The sequence below is a fragment of the Canis lupus genome, chromosome 10 (genome assembly GCF_011100685.1).
Source record: "Canis lupus familiaris isolate Mischka breed German Shepherd chromosome 10, alternate assembly UU_Cfam_GSD_1.0, whole genome shotgun sequence".
In the NCBI taxonomy this organism is placed as follows: domain Eukaryota; kingdom Metazoa; phylum Chordata; class Mammalia; order Carnivora; family Canidae; genus Canis; species Canis lupus.
In genome coordinates this window covers 24,187,516-24,208,783 of record NC_049231.1, presented here as the reverse complement: position 1 = coordinate 24,208,783, position 21,268 = coordinate 24,187,516, and the positions used below count along the sequence as shown (strand labels likewise).

General features: G+C 48.4%; 1 protein-coding gene and 1 non-coding gene across 5 annotated transcripts in view; both read right to left on the bottom strand.

Annotated features, from left to right (window-relative positions):
* Positions 1 to 644: 644 nt before the first annotated feature.
* The window catches only part of TCF20 (transcription factor 20), a 102,953-nt gene continuing 82,329 nt past the window's right edge, over positions 645 to 21,268 (bottom strand). For 2 of the 4 annotated variants that reach the window (XM_038550333.1, XM_038550334.1), the window contains exons 3-6: positions 16,055 to 16,148; positions 7,509 to 7,558; positions 6,337 to 6,464; positions 645 to 1,900 (exon numbers count right to left, since the gene is read on the bottom strand). In XM_038550333.1, coding sequence (XP_038406261.1) covers positions 6,381 to 6,464; positions 7,509 to 7,558; positions 16,055 to 16,148 — 228 coding nt within the window. In that variant the 3' untranslated portion in view covers positions 645 to 1,900; positions 6,337 to 6,380. The remainder of the gene's footprint in view (positions 1,901 to 6,336; positions 6,465 to 7,508; positions 7,559 to 16,054; positions 16,149 to 21,268) is intronic. The other 2 variants (XM_038550331.1, XM_038550335.1) reach the window with 2 other exon arrangements.
* Positions 4,894 to 5,018, bottom strand: MIR8829 (microRNA mir-8829). The gene has a single exon (NR_128773.1). It is a non-coding gene; the product is annotated as a microRNA mir-8829 (primary transcript).

The following is a 21,268-nucleotide window of genomic DNA, read 5'->3' as shown; positions in this document are numbered from 1 at the left end:
ATTTTTCAAGTTTTGTGGTTTAGCCCCTGACACCTGAAATCTATCAATTTCACTTGAACTGTGTTAATGCCAAGTCAAGAGCAGACGGAAAGCCACACAGCTCAAAAAGCCGGCATTGCTATGCAGGTCCCGTGGCCCGCGCAGCACACCCACCCACGCCTCCATCCTGGTGAGGGAGATGAGAAATGGGCCGCGCTGCTTGATGGAGCCATTAAAACAGAATTAATCTGCCATTTCTGCAGCCCCAAATTGATGAGCACACAAGAACTCATTTATAATTGCTTATTTCTACTTCACAACATTCCTTCCAGTATTTCTGTTCGCTAGAAAAGTCCATTAACATTGCATTATTTTTTTATAACCTTTAAAATTAATGTTGATTGGAAATATGTCCTCATACCAACTTAAGTAAATCTGACCGTCCCCACACCCTGGCTGAGTTCCACCCACCCGGGCGGAGCTGCGCAGAGGGGCCCTGGGTTCGCTTCTCTTCAGGCCCTGCAGCTGCGAGGACCGCCGGGTGCAGGTGCGGGTGTGGGTGCGGGGGGCTGGGGGGCTGCTCTGCAGGGGGGCAAAGCCACCTTCGGGGGCTGCGGAGGATGAAGAGACGCGCCTTTGCTTTGTATTAAACAAAAAAAAGGAAACAAGGTTAAAATGAAGTTTATTATTTTTTGATTTTTTTTGTTTTTTAAATAAAACTGTTTGTGAAACAGCTATTTTATCCCCACGGCAGAGTGACCCCTGAAAGATGCACTAACCCCTTCTTAAGGCCTTAACAAGAATTTTTTTTTGTACTTTTTTCTTCTTTTTTTAAAACTCAGATATTTAAAAATTATACAATTTACAAAACAAAACAAAACAATACAACATAAAGAATCATGTAGCGTGGGGCTGCTCACCGGACAGGCCCCCTTTCCTTTATAAAAATGAAAGCAAAAAAAAAGGGTTAACTGGGTATTCCTGGTCAGTGTAACCCACACTGGTCACGCTCGGCAGACACAGTCCCTCCCCTGTGTCGATTCCTACAGCTTAGACTTCCTGTCCTGACCTTCTGTCCGGGGGGCAGGGCTCAGCGGCCAGGAGCGCGCCAGACGTGGGCCACCCCCAACCCTGCCTGCCGCGCGTGCTTAGTGGGGCGCTCGAGGTTCTCACCGGCCACAGTGATCCAGGACATAGCTGTGACCTTGGGACATCTGCCAATTTCACCCCCCAAAAAGATAAAAAATTTAAAAATAATAAATAAATAGTGTTTCTGGAAATGAAAAAAATTTATTTTTGTGTTTAAACATCATTCCCCCACTCTTGAAAACATGGACCATCCCCACATCACCCTCCCCCCCGGCCCCCAAACCTTCCCACTTTGAGACAAATTAATGACAAAGGATGGTTCTGGTGTGGTTTGTCTGCTTTCAGCCCTGGGTCTGCAGCTCTCTGAACCGGTGTGAGGCAGGCTAAGGATCAAAGCCACACCCCGTCCTTTATGAGACCAGCTTGTTCAATTTCACACTTAAATTTCACTGTTATTGGAACAAATTTGGAGTTCTTTAACTAGAGAATTTTAAAATAGAATCAAAAGGGATAGCGCACCTTTCATTTAAACAAAGTCTTTCCAGACTAAAAATAGATTTATATATATATATTTTTATCCCACCCTTTCACCCCCCCTTCCCATCAGCCCACCCCTCCCCCCTCCCCCCACATTGTCACTATGGAGATTGTGTCCATGGAAACAGCCATTCCAACTTCTTGGGTCTTTCTTTCCTGTGGTGTCACGGTTTGGGTGTGATGTAAGGACTTAGGGAGGAGGTGCTGGCGGGGCGGGGTGGGCGGGGCGGGGCCGCACAGCAGGACGGTTCCTTCCATCGCGAGTGTCCACCACCTCTCATCTCCACAGTCTCACCTGGAAGACAGAAGCGATACTGGGTGCTGGGAACCTCCGCGCAGCCCCAGAGCCAACAGCCCCTGCTCTGGGGGTCTGGCAGCCGCAGAACCCCCTGCAAGTGTGCTATTAGGTGGGAGACCCCCAAGACCTGCGGTGGAGCCGCTGTGTGGCCCCGACTGGGAGCACGGTGGAGAGCAGCAGGGACACGGCCACCTGCACTGCCAACAGCCCCGGTGCACGGAAGCAGCGGAGACCAGGAAAGAGCTCCCGGCCATCCTGGTGGGGTGGCCCCAGAGTCGGGCTGCTCTCGAGGTGACCCCTGCTCAGGACCCACCACCAGGGGCCTGCCGGGGGGCTCAGCACTTTGGGGGGCATGGGGCGGTCCTCACAGAAGTGGCTGAGCACCCAGACGATCTGTGGAAGCCCCGGCTCACAACCCCACCACAGCCGCTTGACAAGAGTGCATCCTTCACACTCAACAAAGAACACTCTTTGGCGAGCTCGGGCGGCAGGGCCAGAGCCCTCCTCTGAGGCTCCCCCGGAGTCCCCTGCACTGGCTTCTCTTCCGGCCCAGGCTCTGGGTCAGAAAGACGATCCTGACGACCCACGTGGGGCAGTGGGGTTGACCGAGGGCCTCCTCAGAGAACTTCATGGGTCTCTCCGTGCGCAGAGTCTCAGAGGACACAGCAGTTTCCAAGGATCAGTGCAGAACAATCAGAGCAGAAAGAAGCCGGCAGCGGCGGCGGCTTCCCATCAGAGCACCCCTTCTTCTCAGGGCCCTCTGGTGCCCTCCTCCAACAAATAACCGTCAGGAAAACCCAGGCGGCACCACCGTTTTCTGTTCTCACACAACTTACTAACAGGCAGGCAAAATGGTTCAGAAGGCCGGTCTGGGGATCCCTGGGTGGCTCAGCGGTTTAGCGCCTGCCTTTGGCCCGGGGCGCGATCCTGGAGTCCCGGGGTCGAGTCCCACATCGGGCTCCCCGTGCATGGAGCCTGCTTCTCCCTCTGCCTGTGTCTCTGCCTCTCTGTCTCTCTCTGTGTGACTATCATGAATAAATAAATAAAATCTTAAAAAAATATATTTTATTTATTTATTCATGAGACAGAGAGAGAGAGAGGCAAGAGACACAGGCAGAGGGAGAAGCAGGCTCCATGCACGGGGAGCCCGATGTGGGATTCAATCCCGGGTCTCCAGGATCACGCCCCGGGCCAAAGGCAGGCGCCAAACCGCTGCGCCACCCGGGGATCCCAATAAATAAAATCTTAAAAAAAAAAAAAAAAAAAAAAAAAAAGCATCTTAAAGTCTGGCTGCCAGTGAGCAGGGTTTCACCTGGGGCCATGGCCTTCCAGGACTCCCTCTCTCAGTCACACTCCCACCTTCCCTCCCCTTCAGTGTCCCCTCTGTGGCCTGAACCCGGCGCAGCAAGAATCCACTACCTCTGCCAGCCCGGCCTGGCCAGCTCCCCTGAGGCCTGGGGCTGCGCGGTGGGGCCTGCATCGGTACTGATCGAAGCACAGGCAGGGTGGCGAGTGCTTCCTTCCCTTGGGCTCACGTCCTCCGCGAGCAGACCCTGCCAGCCCCGCTGTGTACACGCTCTGGGCCAGGGCCAGACACGGGTCTTGTCCTCCCTCACGAGTGCACACCGGCTAGTGGAGAGGCACACGAGCAAACGAGCGATTCCAAATCGGCAGAGGAAGGCTGGGGCATGGGAAGGAGGCATTTAGACAGGGACGCAGGAGGGAAGGCCTATGAGGCAGGGACACTGAAGCCGAGACCCAGAGAGCAGGAGGGGCCTGTCACAGAGATGGGGGACAGAGCCCCCAGGCCCGGGGAACAGCAGGTGTCGAAGCACACAGAAAGGAAGTCCGGCCCCTGAGGAGCCGCTGGACACTTCCACAGGGCCGGCGGCGTGGCTGGGAGTCCGCACAGGAAAAGGCGGACAGCCCCAGGCCTGCCACCCCGCTTCTTCATGCTCAGAAAGGGGAAAGGCAGCCTGCTGGATGCACGGCTGCCCAAGGACCTTCCTGTCTGGCACTGCCGGCCTGCTGAGGGACAGCTGTGGCACCTCATACGCTGGGGGGAGGCCGCAAGGGGTTAAATTTCCTGTCTCCAGCCCCCAGCTTTTCTTTAGGGTGGGAGCAGGGTCCAACCTTCAGCATTGACCCCCCAGCTCCTGTGGTGCACGGCAGGCCAGCAGCAGGCCTCGAGAGCCAGCGCCCCAGGACTGGCACAAGCCTTACCCCATGCCAGGCTGCGCGGACACCTTAGAGACATTTCTTAACTGAATCCTCACAAGGTTGGCCACAGCTATTTCTCTTCACAGAGAAAATGAAAACAGAAACATGAAGTGGTCTGTCCCTGCTCAGGCAGCACTTTCTGTGAGAAACCAGAGCACTGAGAAGCAGGTGCACTTGTGACCCTTCCCTGCCCTGTCAGGGTACCCAGTGACAGCAGCTCTCTGTCCCTAGAATGGACCCTGAGACGAAACATTCTCCGTCCCCGATCACTCCGTCCCCGTACAGTCTACAGAGGCCACTGCCCTCAGCATGACAGCTAAAGTGAGAAAGCAGGACAAGGGTCCTGCTTTGTGGGGACAGCATATGAACAAAGTCATCTCAGGTGGACACGACTGGATGCAGTATGTCCAGCCTTTCCCTCCAAGAATTGAACGGTCTACAGTCTGACCTCAACAGACTGGAAATGACCACACACCGATGGGTCAGCCACTTCACCACTCAGTGTGTCAGCGTCTTCTGTACACACGGGAACCATACGCTGACACTGAGGTCTGAATGATGAAGCTGACTGCTCCGCGTGGGAGCCGAGGGCGGTCAGCTGGCGGTGCCCAAGGCTGGGTGGAGAGGAAGGAAATGACAAAATTAAAATTTCCAACCAGAGATCTGCCCACCAGGCCCACAGCTCAGACCTTTTTCTTCAAACACAGGCTGGAATTCCAGGACAAAGACGAAAGGCACCCAACGACAAATGATTCTTTTCCTAATCAGGTCATCCAGGGCACTGCCAGGAATGTTCCTTGTGGCCCCTACACCATGCGGCTCTACCCACTGGCCAGGCACAGCCCAGGCATGGAACAGAGGCCAAGAGAAACACTCTGGAAAACCATCCAGACTTCGGTCTTGTCCTGAGGGCTGCTCAGGGGGGCAAGGGAGGGGGGAACGCAGGAGGCAGTGGGCCCTGGTGAGTTTCAGAATGCCAGTGGCTGCTGCTGGTACCAGTTGGCTCATTTGGTTTCTGTGACCTGAACGCTTGTTCTTCCATCCCTGACCCCTCTCCTTGGAAGAGGAAGAGAGAAAAAAAGGCACAAGTGCAAAAGCCTCACTTGACAGTCCCGCTGAGAGTGCACCACAGGCCTCTACAGCCCCAGGGCCCCACACTCAGACCAGGGGGGCTTCTCTGGAATTCAGGACCAGGACCCATGTAAGAAACCGAGGACTTCTCAAAGGAGGAAAACTGCCTCTGTCTGAGATGAATTCTATTTTTTCCTTAAATTAGTTAGGTATTCCAGAGAAAGGTGGAAAAACTGCCAGTTGTCACAGGCGGAGGGAACGTGCCACAGACTCTAGTGCGCCTGCGTGTGGCTCTCAGGTGCCTGGAGTAAACACAGAAGCCCTTCAGCTGAAGAGAAATAATCTCTTAATGAACATTTCTGAGACAACGTTCCCTCTCCCCATCCTGTAGGAGCAAGTGCTTCAAGTGATGTTTTGGCTTTTTTTTCTTTCCCGTCTAGTTTCCTCAGCCCTTGCGACTCCACGAAGGGGGCAGGGGGTGAGAGAGCGGGGTGTAGCGGAGGCCCACTGCCTCTGGGGACATCAGTCTGCTAATCCCGTTGCCACAAATGCCACTGCCGCCGCCCTGACCACAAGCCCAGATACACTCACCAAAAGCACAACTCAATCTCTTGAGATTTTTAAGAGTAAATTTAAATTGGATGCTAAAGTCCCCTAAATCTTCCCCCGCTTTGTACTTCTGTGCAGCGGAGTCCTTCACAGTACTGGGGGTGGGGGGGAAGATTTCAAAGACCAAAACTGGGGAGTTTTCTGTTTTTCAAAGGAAAAGCCACTGTAAGCTGTACAGACAGGGAGCAAATGAACAAGGACCGCCTCCCCGGCTAGAAGCCCTCCGGAGCTGGGACGGAGGGTGGGTGGCTGTCATGGTCTGTCCTGGGAGTCTTCGGGGGCGCCGCACACAGGGCCTGACTTCAGCTCAGTCACCGTGAACTCCAACAGGCAATGGGATGGCCCTAAAACCTCAAGTACCTCTCCACGGACATTCTGGGGAGCTAAGCGACAGTCAGAGACACGTCCGATCCACCTGGTGTCGGCAGTCCATGTGATTAAAGGCTGGTGGCGCCGCCTGGCCTGGGGCGAGCAGGAGGGCAGAGGCCGCGATACCCACCGGGACTCTGGCAGGGGTGCCGGCCCCGACTCACCTGTGCTTGCTGTACTTTCCATTCCCACGAGCACACTGCCCCCCTCACCCCCGCTCCGACTGCTCTGTGCTGAGGCTGCCTTTCGCTGTCTTGTTCTGCAAGGGGGGGAGGGGGAATGGGAGGGGAGGCTGACGCCGGCAAAGCCAAGGAGATAGACAGGAGGGACAGAAGAACAGTGCAGGGGTCAGGGAGGGCAGAGGCGAGGAGAGGAACGGCACATGGAAAAGGAAAGAAAAAGAGAGTCAGTATTGAATGACAAACAGGAGATATTCAGACAGGGCTTTCTGAGGCAAAATGTGACCATTAAAAAAGAGAAGTTTAAAAAATAAAAACATGTAAATTAACTAAAAGAGAATACTGTAAGATCCTGTGGTCCATCTCTGAAAATAATTTCCAAAGAAAAGCATAAGCAAACATCTCTCCAAAGTGCTGTGAGGGCAGACCTGTCGGGAGGCCGAGCGGAGCCGGGAGCCCGGAGCCCGGAGCCCGGAGCCCGTGAGCGTGGTGACCACCAGGTGTCAGTGTGACCCCAGCCAGAGCAGCGCGGCTGCCGAGGGGACTCCAGGTGGCGCCAGACCAGCCGGGTGGCGCGTCCTCACCGGGGCTTCCTTCCCGCCGCGTGCCAGCTCAGCCAGCTCAGGAACAGACCATCACCCCTCACCTTCCACCCTGTTCTAAACCCAAAAGACCACTCTTGAATTCTTTGGGACATGAGGTAGCGGCCCACCCACTGCAGCCCCTGGTCGCTTTCGCTGAGGTAAAGCCCCGAGGAGACTGAGCTTCCCCCCAAAGCCCTGGGGTCAATTCTTACTTCTTTTAGTCTGGGAAAATACCTCTGCTTATGTACCAAGGCCTATAACCAATCTTACCTCGTGCCAACCTGTGAGCTGGGGTTTCATTAAACTAAAATGGAAATCAGTAGTTTTATGGAGTTTGATCTTTGAATTGCTCTTAACGATCAAACACTTTCCACTCCCCGTTTCTCCTGGCCTCCTACAGCACATGGAGGGGCACCCCGGGGCACAGGTCTCCCTCCAGCACCTCTCCCCTGTCCAGGGCCAGGAGCAGGCGGCAGCCCGAGGGCCAGGGTCCTCCAATGTCTGGTCTGTAGATGGCAAGAAACACCCCCTTCCCTCCCCCCGGCCCTACTGGGGGCACACCCTCTGACTCACCTTGTGCTTGGGGCACCTCACCGAGAAGTTCTCCTCATGTAGCAAACAATCTACAAGACAGAAAGGGACAGTCAGACAGAGCTGGTGGGTGGCACAGCCTAAGGCGGGTGGGGATTGACAGCATCAGACATGGAGATAAGAGGTCCCCACACGGTGATTTCTGAACCATCAGAGACATCCCCAAATAAACTATGGTACCGCAACATGATGGAGTATCAGTCACTTAAAATTTTAATGTTTCAAAACAGTTAATGTTATGAGGAAACTCTGATGACACAAAATGGCTTGAAAACCAGGATATGTAAACATCGAAGTACAATCCTAATTGTATCAAAATGTATTATATGCATTAAAACCAAGACAAAGGAAACTTACCAAAATCTAACATCAGTTCTCTTTGGATAGCAAGACTAGAGGTGATTTTATTTTTATTTTTTATGTATTTCCACAATTATATTAATAATCAGAAACAATCTCCAATAAACGTTGTTTTTAAAATCCCTGATTCTAGGCTAAGCCCATTCCACAGGCCCAAGCCTAAGCTTCCTTGAGCCAACACCACAAATCCGGTGGCACCTCTCCCCTCTGTCGAGAGCCCTGCTATCACCTTTGCCGTACCACCCATGAGGACACGGGAGAAGTTCCCGGTACGAACCGCATAATCCACACTAAATGCTTCAGGGGAAAGTGAAATCCCACGAGGGGGTTACTAATCCTTGGAGGGAAATGATTCATTCCAACTTTTCACATGGTGACAGCATCTTCCCTGACAGCAACGACATGCGCCCGCCTCCAGGTGAGCATGGCTCTGTGGCGCAAGGGTAGTGCATGGAGCAGGGTGAGGCAATCTAATTAATGAATTCGCTGCACACTACAGCTCCCGGAGAGCGACAGCCAGGCCACCGGTGCAGGATGCAGGGGCAGAATGTTAATAAGTATCGAGCACACGTTCTCAGAGCGCTCCGGGCACCATGGCGGGAAGCGGCCGTGGTACTTAGCCCTGTTAAGTGTATGATTCAACTCAGGTTTAAACTCTGCTCCAGATGAACAGCCTGTGTACCACAGATTTCAAATGAAATAGTAATAAGGGAACACAAATGAAAACTTGTGAGGTCCTCTGTATCTTAAATAGGCAAAGAGCCTTTCATAATTGGGCTGGCCCGTCCCACCGGTGCCTCCCTCTGGAGCCCCTGAGTCCCCAGGAGCGGCCGGGCAGCCTCTCTGTCCCGGGGCGAGCCTCAGGGCACAGGAGCTCAGCAAGTCCGGCTCACCTCTGAGCCCTTCCCCTGCAAGCAAATAGCATGGCAGTAAATGAAATGTGTTAATTTAAAACCCACAAGTACATGGCGTGACCAAGGCTCCTGCTGCTCCAATCTGCCAGAGAGCTTATGAACAGCAGGAGACAGACAGCTGGAACTCAAGGGAGGCACTTTCTCCTTACCTGGGCTTTGGCAGCACTGCTTGCTGGCAGTCTCTAGTCTGGGCCAGAGAAACAGCATAGCCCCTGTGGGACTCGGCCACCTTTGTGCCACAGGGGTTTAGAGAAATGAGGAAGGGGACCGTATGAGCTGGAAAAGGTGCCATCAGAAAGGGAGTGGCGGCTCAGCTGCCCTCCCAGCCATGGAGAGTCACCAGCTGTGACAGACCATTAGTAAAGCATGTCTGAAGTTAGGAAACATGTTCCCTCCCTCTAAGTTAAAAAGCAGAAAAGAAATAAGACAATGTAAGTACACATTGAAGGCAACTGGAGCTAATGTCAGGTACTTCTGGGAATGGAAGCCTCCTGAACAAATCTGCTAGTGACCATGTCCACCTTTGGTGATGCCTCCCATGCAGCAAGGGGCAGATAAATGCTCTCATTTGTCCTCATAATAGCCATAGGCCATCAGGAGCTACAATTCACGCTCCTGGCAGGGACCAGAACGGCGGCCAGAGAGCTCAGCCACACGCAAGGGCACGGGGAGCCTCTTCTTGGCTGCCTTGATTCAGCCCCTGCTGCGCAGGGAGTGGAGGGTGGTGAGAGGCACGGTGGGGCCCCTCCTGAGGTCTCTCAACAGGCGCCTGCCCAACACGGCCAGCCAGCCTCTCAATTTGTTCTCCTTAAGCCCCTGGCAATATCCCACACTGGCCAGAGGGCCTGGTCAGCACTTCCACACAGTGAAGTCAAAGTAAATGGCGTGCTGGATCATCACACACACACTGGGAAAGACTCACAAGGTTGTCTAGTCAACAAGATGGCTTCCAGACACAAATACCAATGCTCCATTTCTCTCTACACTGAATTTATTTATTTATTTACTTACTTACTTACTTATTTATTTGTTTTCTACACTGAATTTAAATGCAGAGTGGACTTCATTGAACTCCTCATAACAAGCTCCTTGGAGCTACTTGCAACCATGTACAGCCATAGCTACCTTGGCGGCAGGCGGTAAGCTCAAGGAGGGAGAAAAGGAGATGGGAGGGTGAAGGTCCCTCAGATCTGCCGGAGCCCAGATGTGCCACTGTCTCCAGCTCATCTGCAATCTCCCTCAGAGCTACAGTTAGTACTTAGATTGGCCCAATCGGACTGGGACTCTGGGACCTGCCAGTCTCACCCACCTTGCCGAGGGGCTCTTGAATCCTGAGAACTATCAGGGCAAGGCAAGCCCCGGCACTGGTTCTGGGGCGCCGAGTGTGGCCTCTCTGGGGAAGGGCCAGACACCAGTCCCTTCACAACCATCAGGAGCCCAAACCCACTGCATCATCAGAGCTCACGGTGAAAGCAGCTGCTGCTTTTTTTTTTTTTTTTTTAAGATTTTATTTATTTACTTATTCATGAGAGACAGAGAGGCAGAGGCGCAGGCAGAGGGAGAAGCAGGCTCCATGCAGAAAGCCTGACGTGGGACTCGATCCCAGGTCTGCAGGGTCACACCCTGGGCTGAAGGCGGCCCTAAACCGCTGCCGGAGAGCAGCTTCTAAAGGCTTGCTGCATGGGTAGCTGCGAAGAGGGAGTCCCAGCTGGGCCTCATCCTGAGGGTAAGAGGAAAACCCCCTCCAGGCTGGATTCTTTTTTTTTTTTTTTTTAAAGATTTTATTTATTCATGAGACACACAGAGAAGCAGAGACACAGGCAGAGGGAGAAGCAGGCTCCATGCAGGGAGCCCGACGTGGGACTCATCCAGGGTCTCCAGGATCACGCCCTGGGCTGCAGGTGGCGCTAAATCGCTGCGCCACGGGGGCTGCCCCAGGCTGGATTCTTTATGCACCATAAGTTACTAATGCGCTGCTGCAGCTCTTTTTTCCTTTGGTCGTAATTGTTGTGGCTCATTGCATTAATATACTACTTTTTTTAAACCAGTGCTCACATTCTTATTACTATATTTCCTGGAGCCACAGCCTACATCGGTGACATAACAGCAGCACAGGACTGATAACCATGATGTCACAAATGCAGGACCAGCAACAGGTTGGGGGGATGATGCAGCAGCCACATACTCTCAGGAGAAAAAGATTCTGTTTCCATGGAGATGTCCCCAGCAATCAAAGTTCTCTCTAAGATGAACAGCTCTTTAAGTTTGGGTGGTTAACAGCAAAGCAAAGATGAAAGTGTTAATCTGTTCCTTACTCCATGCAGACATTAGGGCCTCTCAAACTCAGGGACTTATTTTTATTATAATTAGGAAGCCAATCCATGAACGCCTTTCCTGGACACACAGATCCATCATGTATAGAACAGAATTCCCGAGAAGACACTGTGGGATAAATACAAGCATCCATCCCCAGGAGCAGTACAGGCTTCTGGGTCACTGTGACTCAGGTCATCAAAAAGATCGATAAATGTCCAAGACACAGTCGTCTTGTGATGCTGCTTCCTTGGTCCCAGATCTCCACACCGAGCAGCAGAGCATACACTAGCTGGGGCAGGAAACTCAAGGAGCCAAGGCCCCCTCCCTGGGCCGACCCCAACCCAGACAGCCTCTCTCTCACTGAATACTTGGCCACAACATCTTTTTTTTTTTTTTTTTTTTTTTAAGATTTTATTTACCTATTCATGAGAGACACAGAGAAAGAGAGAGGCAGAGACACAGGCAGAGGGAGAAGCAGGCTCCCTGTGGGGAGCTCAATGTGGGACTCGTTCACTGGACCCGGGACCATGCCCTGGGCCAAAGGCAGACATTCAACCACTGAGCCACCCAGGTGTCCCTGGCCACAACTTCTGCCAAATACACGTTACCAACTTACCTAAGCAGGCTACACAAGACAGACTCAAACAGAGAGTTCTGTTTATCATTTTCTTACTAATCCTCAGCTTGTAAAGAATTCCCTGCTTCTCTGCAGGGTGGCTAATTGAGGAAGCCTCCTTGGGAGAAGAAGAGCCCTGTGCATCTCCTAGAGAACCCCAACCTTACTGCCTGAGCTTGACCAAAGTGGGGCTAAGCCTGTGCTTTCCAGCTGTTAGCCACATATGGACACATAAATTTAAGTTTATTTACTTATTTTTAAAAGATTTTATTTGTTTATTCATAGAGACACACACAGAGACAGAGACAGAGAGAGAGAGAGAGAGAGAGAGAGGCAGAGACACAGGCAGAGGGAAAAGCAGGCTCCACGCAGGGAGTCCGATGCAGGACTCGATCCTGGATCTCCAGGATCACACCCCGGGCTGCAGGCAGCGCTAAACCGTTGTGCCACCCGGGCTGCCTAAATTTAAGTTTAAATACAATGAAGTAAAAAAAAAAAAATTAGTTCCTCATTCCCAACTAATACATTTTAAGCACTCAGTGGTAACACAAGGCTTGTGGCTACTGTGCTGGAGACTGCAGAACTAGAACATTCCCATTATGGCAGAGAGTCCTCCTGAGCAGCACTGCTTAATCACTCAAGAAACTGCCAGGAGTCTGGTCCCTAACTTGGGCTGGTACCCCAGTGTGCAGACAGGGGGTGCATTAATGTGGGGAGGTGGAAGGGGAACGAGATGAGGTCACCTGCCTGCCACTAACCAGATGTGTCTGAACAAAGCCTTAGTGCAGGAGACCACCTCTTACCAGGCCACTGACTGGGAGAGCCAAGTCTTGCAGTATTCTCTGTATAAAATTATAAATAACTGCCACAAACCTAATACTTACACATCTTCATTTTAAGAACCATGAAACTTATACCAGAAAAAAGAATTTAGGGGCAGTATCATGAAAATGAGAAAAGGCAATGGCTGGCTCTTGAGAGAGAGAGAGAGAGAGGGAGAGGGAGAGAGAGAGAGGACTAAGAGGCTGTACTATCGAATATACCAGACTCAGGGTGAATTACAGTTCAGACCCAACACAGAAACATGTAGGGAAAGAAAGAGAATGCAGGGGACAGACTAAAACCCAACCTCCCTGAACTGACATTTCAAGGCTCTCTTCTTACTCCCTCAGCTAGACAGTGCCCTGGCCACCAGCTGCCCTTGAGTATGTGCACACACTTCTATGAGAGTCTCAATTTGGCATACACAACTTTATGGGAAGGAAGGGTGGTCCAGATGCACTTGCACTCCCCCCACGCCTGTCAGATTCCACTCCCTGTGCTTTGTGCCCCTGTACCTGCTTCCCACCACCTGGTAAGCCACACCCTCCCATCCTCCCTGCCAATTCCAAATCAAACCCCACCTCCTAAGGAGAGTACAGCTGCCTCCCTCTCAAGCAGTTAGAGATGATCAGCACCCTGCCACTTGATGCACCCTCGCTGATCTTCCCATTTTTGTCCCCCTCCATCTTTGATGAAAATACTTAGGGCCATTGAGGTGAAGATCTTAGACACACGCTCAAAAAGTAATTGGTGAGAATATCTATTGAAAGGACAAGAATCTGGATGAAAAAGAGAACTTTCACAGGCTAAAGCTTGGGGTCAAAATTTAATTCCACCACTCACTGGATGGAACTTCATGGACAAAAGTTTTCCCTTCTTTCAACCGTTATGACACTGCCAAATGCTATTCTGATCATCTCAACAGACATGGAAAAAACAGAAAAAAAAAAAAAAAAAAGCAAAATCCCTTCATGCTAAAAACACTCAACAAACTAGGAATAGAAAGGAACTTCCTCAGGTGCATGAGGAACATCTATGGAAACCCCACAGCTATCATCGCGTTTAATGGATCAGAAACAAGGCAAGGATGTCAGCTCTAGCCACTGCTACCCAATATTACGCTAGAAGTTCTAGCCAGGGCAATTAGGCAAGAAAAAAAAAGGCATCTGGCTGGAAAGGAAGAAGTAAAACTACCCATTTGCAGATGACATTATCTTGTATATAGAAATCCATTAAAAAACTATTAGCACTAATCAATGAGCTGAGCAAAGTTGCAGGATACAAGATCAATATATAAAATCAATTGTGGGGGATCCCTGGGTGGCGCAGCGGTTTAGCGCCTGCCTTTGGCCCAGGGCGCTATCCCGGAGGCTCGGGATCGAATCCCACGTCGGGCTCCCGGTGCATGGAGCCTGCTTCTCCCTCTGCCTGTGTCTCTGCCTCTCTCTCGCTCTCTCTCTCTCTCTGTGTGACTATCATAAATAAAAAAAATAAATAAGTAAAATAAAATCAATTGTGTTTCTATATGCTCACAATGAAATATCTGAAAATTAGGAAAACAATTCCATTTATAATCATACCTAAAATAATAAAATACTTAATAAATTTAATAGACAAGTGCAAAACTTTTTACTCTGAAAACTAAACACATTTACTTTGATAGAAATTAAAGAATGAGACGAATGCAGAGACATCACCAGGTCATGGGTTGGAAGACACTATTGTTAAGATGGCGAAACTCCCCAACTTCACCTGCAGATTCAGTGCAATTGCTAGATTTCAACAGCTGGTTTGTTTGTTTTAATAGAAATACACCAGCAGGGGATCCCCTGGGTGGCTCAGCGGTTTAGCGCCTGCCTTTGGCCCAGGGTCCTGGAGTCCCGAGATCCTGGAGACCCGGGATCGAGTCCCACATCGGGCTTCCTGCATGGAGCCTGCTTCTCTCTCTGCCTGTGTCTCTGCCTCTCTCTCTCTCTCATGAATAAAGTAAATAAATAAATAAATAAATAAATAAATAAATAAATAAATAAATAAATAAATAAAATCTTTAACAAAAAAAAAAAAGAAAGAAAGAAAAGAAATACACCAGCTGATCTTAAAATTCATATGAAGTAGCAAAGGATCCAGAATAGCCAGAACAATCTTGAAAAAAAGAATAAAATCGGAAGACTCACACTTCCCAATTTCAGAATCTATTACAAAGTTACAGAAATCAAGACAGTGTGGGACTGGAGGAAGTCCAGAAATAAGCTCATATATCTATGGTCAACTGGTTTTCGACAAAGGTGCCAAGATTGTTCAATGAGGGAAAAACAGTCTTTTCTACCAATGGTGCTAAGACAAGAGGAATCCACACATGAAAGAGTAACTGGACTCCTATTTCACACCATATATAAAAATTAAGTCCAAGTGGATCAAAGACCTGTATAAGAGCTAAGTTCTTAGGAGAAAACATAGGTATAAATCTTGGTGATTCTGGTATCATCGCATTTAATGGGTTTCAGTTTCTTGGATATAAGAAAAAGCAACAAGCAACAAAAAGCAAAAATAACAAAAGAAAAAATGGATAAGCTGAACTTCATCAAAATGTTTGACATCATTAGCCATCAGGGAAATGCTCAAAATCACGGGGAGATGCCGCTTCATACTCACTGGGATGGCTAGAATACAACAGGCAGGTAACAACAAGGGTCAGTGAGGATATGGAGAAACTGAAGCCCTTATATACTGCTGGAAGGATGGAAAATGATTCAGCCACTCTGGAAAAGTCTGAATGTCCTTCCAAAGGTTAAATGTAGAGGTACTACCATATGATTCAGTAATTCCACTCCTAGGTTACATCTAAGACAATTGAAGATATTGTCTATGTAGACTTGTGAGTGTTCACAGCAACTTTTCCCATAATAATAAAAAAGTGGAAAATCATCTAAACGTATATCAATTGATGAACGATAAGTAAAATGTGGCTTATCCTTAAGACATTGTTTGGCAATAAAGATGAAGTATTGATACACATCACAACATGGAGAAACCGGGAAAAACACAACACTAAGTGAAGACGTTGTCATAAAGAGCACATATTGTATGATTCCACTTACATGAAATGTCCAGAATAGGCAAATCCATCAAGATAGAAAGTAAATCAGTGTTTGCCAGGGGCTGGGGTGGGTGGCAGGGGGGAGTGACCACTAATGGGTAGGAATTTACGAGGTGGTGAAAATATCCTAAAATTGACTGTGATGATGGTTGCACAACCCTGTGAATATACTAAAAACCACTGAATAGCAAATAAATAGCAAATCATGTGTGAATTATGTGAATAAAACTTATTATGATTCTGTTTCACTCTTTTATTATCCTCTCTGCATTCCTTTAAGAATTTACAAACAGAACAGGGTCAGAAGAGACAGAAAAAAACTACAAAGAAAGGTAAGAAGTCAGAGAATCAGTGTCCGTCCCAGCCTTCAGAGGCTCTGACAAGGGCTGTGGTCCCATCTTACCTGCGTCAATGGCACACGGGTAGTGGTATCGGAAGGAGCAGCCTTTGTTGTAACAGCCCAAGGTGGCACCTGCCTCCTGGCAATGGGAACATTTCTGAAAAGAAAGAAATCTGGCATGTCAGCACCCCAGATTCAACCCTCTCCCCCAGGTCTTCCCTAAGCCCCATCTCTCTGTGGTTACAGGTCCATGGTGGGAGGATGGGCTGGTCAGTTGCTAACCACCACTCGCTGACTGCACCATGCAAAGGATCCAGCAGGAACATGTTGGGCCAGGCCTCACAAATGTCCGCAAATAGATCAAATAGAACAAGGTGGTGGGGTGGGGTGGGGCACACAGACTTGTCTCTGGTGCTCCTGTTGTCCACCTGCCCACACACATGCTTGCCCGTCCTTTCCTCATTCTTCCCGCATCTGAAAATGCCTGTTTATTTCTGCTGTGGAAGTCTGGGGTAGGAGAAGAGGGTAAGATAGTAGAGTTATATATAAACCTTTTAGAATTAAAAGTGGAGTTTGGTTTCTAGTTCTTGTATTTGTAAGATTTTATTTTTATTCTACTTATCCCAAATGCCCAATACAAGTATATTTCTCTTTTTCAAAAAAGATGGGCTCCTGTGTGCAAATGGTATTTTTATACACCAATCCTATTTTAAATGCACTAGGAAACCTGCCACAAGTTTCTGGCTAAGTGAGACATTATTTTGTAATGGAGATGCTCCTTCTTATATGGGCAGGTTTTCTTAAAGTGGGGCACATCTCTATCATCCCTGTGATCACTCAATCCTGTTGGCATACAACATGTGACCTAGCAACAATAATCATTATTTATAAAATTCAACCAAATTGGCCCAACTGAGGACGGACGCAGACTCTTCTGGTGGCCAAGGCACACACCCAGATGAGGCTACCTGAATGATACAGATGCTTGTTCTTGATTCTAGGAAAATAACATGAACCCACTCCCATAGCAGTTGTACTTGTGGAGAAGAAGGCCTCCCCACATAGGCCTGCATTTTCCTTGGGACAAAGTGACTGAAGGGTGTTCTTCTCTCCCCTTTTCTCATCTGAAGGCACACCCCAGGTGGCAGCCCATCAGGAGTCAATGTGGTTAGCAGATTGGCAGCAGTCAGAATACTGTGTCCAGTGAGCTTCGTGAAGCTCACCTGGATGGTGCCAAGGAATGGAAGGACACCCCAACACATACCAGCAGGCACAGGACGACAGGGACCTGGATCAAGCTTACTAATGCTGATGTTAAAACCACACTAGTGCCAGCAACAGCACAGCCTGGGAGCTCATCACCATGCAGTGGGGGGCGCAGTATGCCACTGACACAAACCCCATCATTCAGTCCTACAACCTGCCCACTCTACACATGAGGTGCCTGAGGCACCAGAGGGGAAGTACTTGTTCCAGGTCAGAGCTGATCCAAACAGACCACCCCTGGCATCTTCCAAAGATGAATGGGGCAGGGGAAGGGCTGTAGAGCCATGTCCTTCAAGAGCTCTGCCTTCCTCTCAGAAGACCAGCAACCTGGGTGCTGATAATTAGTACATGTTTACTATGTGCCTTCACATCTTGGCAAGAAACAACAGATTACTTTGCTTAGAGTAAACCCTAAGGACAGTTGGCAGCATTCTGAGTAGCCCCAGACTGTACCTACCTTTGTCAGTGCCACAGAGCACATTCAGAACAAAGGTCTGGCTGTTAACGGAAGGGATCTGTGGCTGATCTGTCAGGAGCTTACCCGCAGCAGTTCCTGCTATAGCCCTCCCTACTAAAGCAGCCCAGTCAGCTCTCTACAGGGCTCCTCTCCAGACCCTTCCCCACCCTGGGGGGTGAATCTCAATGAGTGATGGCTGTTTACAAATGGGTGTAGCAAGCGTTCCAGGAATGGCAGCAGGTTAAAGAACTTCTGGGCAAGTTTCACCCCTCCTCAAAAGGGACAAGAGGCAGGAATAGGCTGTCTGATCACTCAGCCTATTAGGGTGGGATGGCGAGATCTGTTGTAATCCTCTTATCACCATGAGGGGACAGCTCTGAAGACAAAGCCCAAGCTGCTGAAGAGAGCAGAGTGACAGGACAGAGGGAACCTGGGCCCTCTGTGGCAAGGCTGAGGACCACATTAGCCAGGTCCAGGACACCCCATCTTCAAACTGTTAAGGGAGAGAACATTAAAAAAAAAATCACTTAAAAATTTTTTAACCTGCAGTCAAAAAGATACTGGTTGACACAGGAAGGGACCTACTAGTTGAGGTACTGCTGTATAAGGTCAAGTGTATAGGCTCTGGAACCTAAATAACTCCCTGGTAAATGCTCCCACTGCTTCCTATATGTGTTCTTGGCGAATTTCCAACCTTTGTTTCCTTAACCTGTAAACATGAACCTAACTAACTAATTGTACTATCTACCTCACAGAGATGTTGTGAGGGTTCAATGTGTGAATCCAGGCTTAAGACAGTGGCTGGACCAGAAGTGCTCGGTAAATGTGACACAGACCACCCATGAAAAGCAACCTGCAGAGCAGGCCTTGTCATCACCTGAGTTTACAGACAGGAGAGAGAAACCACCAAGCTCGGATCTGAACAAGGTCCATTTCCTTCCTACCTCAACATGTATCTCTGTCCCCTGCAGGGCTTCTCAATACTCCTTGCCTTGAGCCAGGCCACAGACCACAGGTCCCAACTTTTGCATAAAGAAAGCAAACTCACCCCTCACCAAGAAATTACATCAATGAAATGAGGCTTGCTTTTTTCAGTTAAAAAGCACAATGAATTTACGTACAGAGGAGAAAAGCCCTGTGTGGTATACTCGGGCCTCAGGGAAAGGACATTAAAGAATTTAGTTCAGTGACTCTCAAAGTGTAATCGTTGGACCAGCAACATCAGCATCACCTCGGAACTTGGTAGAAATGGAAATTTGGAAAGATGGTGGAACAGGCAGCACTGGGAATCTGTCTCCCTCCTGGACAACAACTGCACTGGCAGGAATCTGTCTGACACAACTATTCTGGAACTCCAGAGTCTGTTGTAGGCGTGCAACTTCCAGGGGGAAGACTTGGATGGTAAACTACAGCTAATTCTGGTCAATTTCAGCTCCTAGAAGCACAGTAGCATCCATCTATCCATCTCCCACTCCCAGCCAAGTGGCAGGCAGCTAGGCATGCCATCCTGAAGCAGCTTGCACACAGCTTGTGGAAGCCAGGGTGGGCAAAAAGAACCCTGTCCTCCAAGTACCCGGAGGGGTCTCTGTTCTGACAGCTGATTATCACTTCTGATCATAGAGATATATAGGTAGGCAGCCACTGTTGTAACTCTGCCCACAGTAGCCAGTCCCTCCCCCTTAAGCTGAAATGACTTCCCAGAGTTCTTTTTTAAAAGGCTGGCACCCTCTCTCCATCATTTTTTGCTTTTTTCTCTTTTGAGAACTAGACGTTAAAGAATAGACTATTAAAAAAAAAAAGACTACATATATGGGTACAATTAGAAAGTGACCCATGTGTTCCCAGGGAAAGGCTCAGAAAAGACCTGGGAAGACTTTAAGTTGACACCTCAGGCACAGAGATATCATACAACACTAAAAAAAAAAACAAAAAAACAAAACAAAAACAAAAAACCCCAAAACAAAACAAAAAGCAAACCCCAAACAATTAACAACCTCCCAAAAAGCAAAGCTTGAGGAAGAGGTAAATCTGATTTTCAGAGTTATCACATTAACTCATTCATTCATTCATCAGAGAGAGAAAGAGAAAGAGAGAGAGCACATGCACATGAGCAGGGGAAGGGAGAGAATCTCAGACTTCACACTGAGTTCGACAGGGGGCTCTATCTCCAGACCTGAGTCAACTGAGCCCAGAGTTATCGCTTTGTTAAATTCAAATTTCCAGTGTTTAACAAAGACTCACAGTGCATAGATAGAGACAGGAACGTATGGCCTATTCAAAATAAATAAATAAATAGAAACCTTACCTGGAAAAGACCTAAGGGCAGGTACACTAGACAAAGACTTTTTAAAAAGATTTTATTTATTTATTTATTTATTTGAGAGAAAGAGTGCACGTGCAAGCACAAAAGAGAGGGAGAAGCAGGTTCCCTGATGAGCAAGGAGCCCACAAGGAGCCTGATGCAGGGCTTGATCCCAGGATCCCAGGATCACGACCTGAACCTAAGGCAGCCTCTTAATCGACTAAGCCACTTACGTGCCCCTAAACAAAGACTTTAAAAGATCCATCTTAAAAATGCTCACAGAATTAGAGATGGAGTTAAAAACAATGTGTGAACAAATAAAAATATCAGTAAAAAAACCCTAAAAAATACCAAAAGAAATTCTTAAAGCTGAAAAATATAGTAACACATTAAAAAATTCATTAGAGGGATTCAAAGGCAGACTAGATCAAGTTGGAGAAAGAATCAGTGTACTTGAAGATAGGACAGTGGAAATTATTGTGTGAGAAACAGAAGAAAAAAAAAGGCCAAAGAAAAGTGAACAGAGCCTAAGTGAAACCATTAAGTAGACCAACATATGTACTGGGAGAATCTCAGAAAGAGAAGAGAGAGGAAGGGGCAGAGACAACTTTGGAATGGCTGAACACTTCCTAAATTTGATAAAAGACATGAATAAATATCCAAGAACCTAAAGAATTCCAAGAAAGGTGAACTCAGAGATTCAGTGAGACACAGCATACCTAAACTTTCAAAAGTCAAAGAGAGAATGTTGGGAGAACTGACTTGTCACAAGCAATCCTCTCTATAAGATTACTTGTTAGGTTTCTCATCGGAAACCTTGGGTGATGTATTCAAAGGGCTAAAAGAAAAACAAAATTAACCAAGAATCCTACATCCGACAAAGTTATCCTTTAACAATGAAGGAGAAATTAAGACACTGCCAAATAAACAAAAGCTGAGGAGTTCATAATCATTAGACTTCCTCTGTAAGATACACTCAAGGCAGTCTGCAAAGTGAAGCTGTACAGAGAAATAAAAATCTTTTTTTTTAATTTTTTATTTATTTATTTATTTATTTTTTTTGAGAAATAAAAATCTTAATAAAGGTAAGCACATGGGCAATTAGAAAAGCAAGTACTACCATAGCAATGCTCACAAACGCATTTTTTCTTTTCTCTGTGATTTAAGAGACTAATAGAGTTAAATTAAAAAACCAAAAGCAAAAAAAACCAACCAACCCAATTATTAGTCTAAAAGCTGGTATTACCGTAAC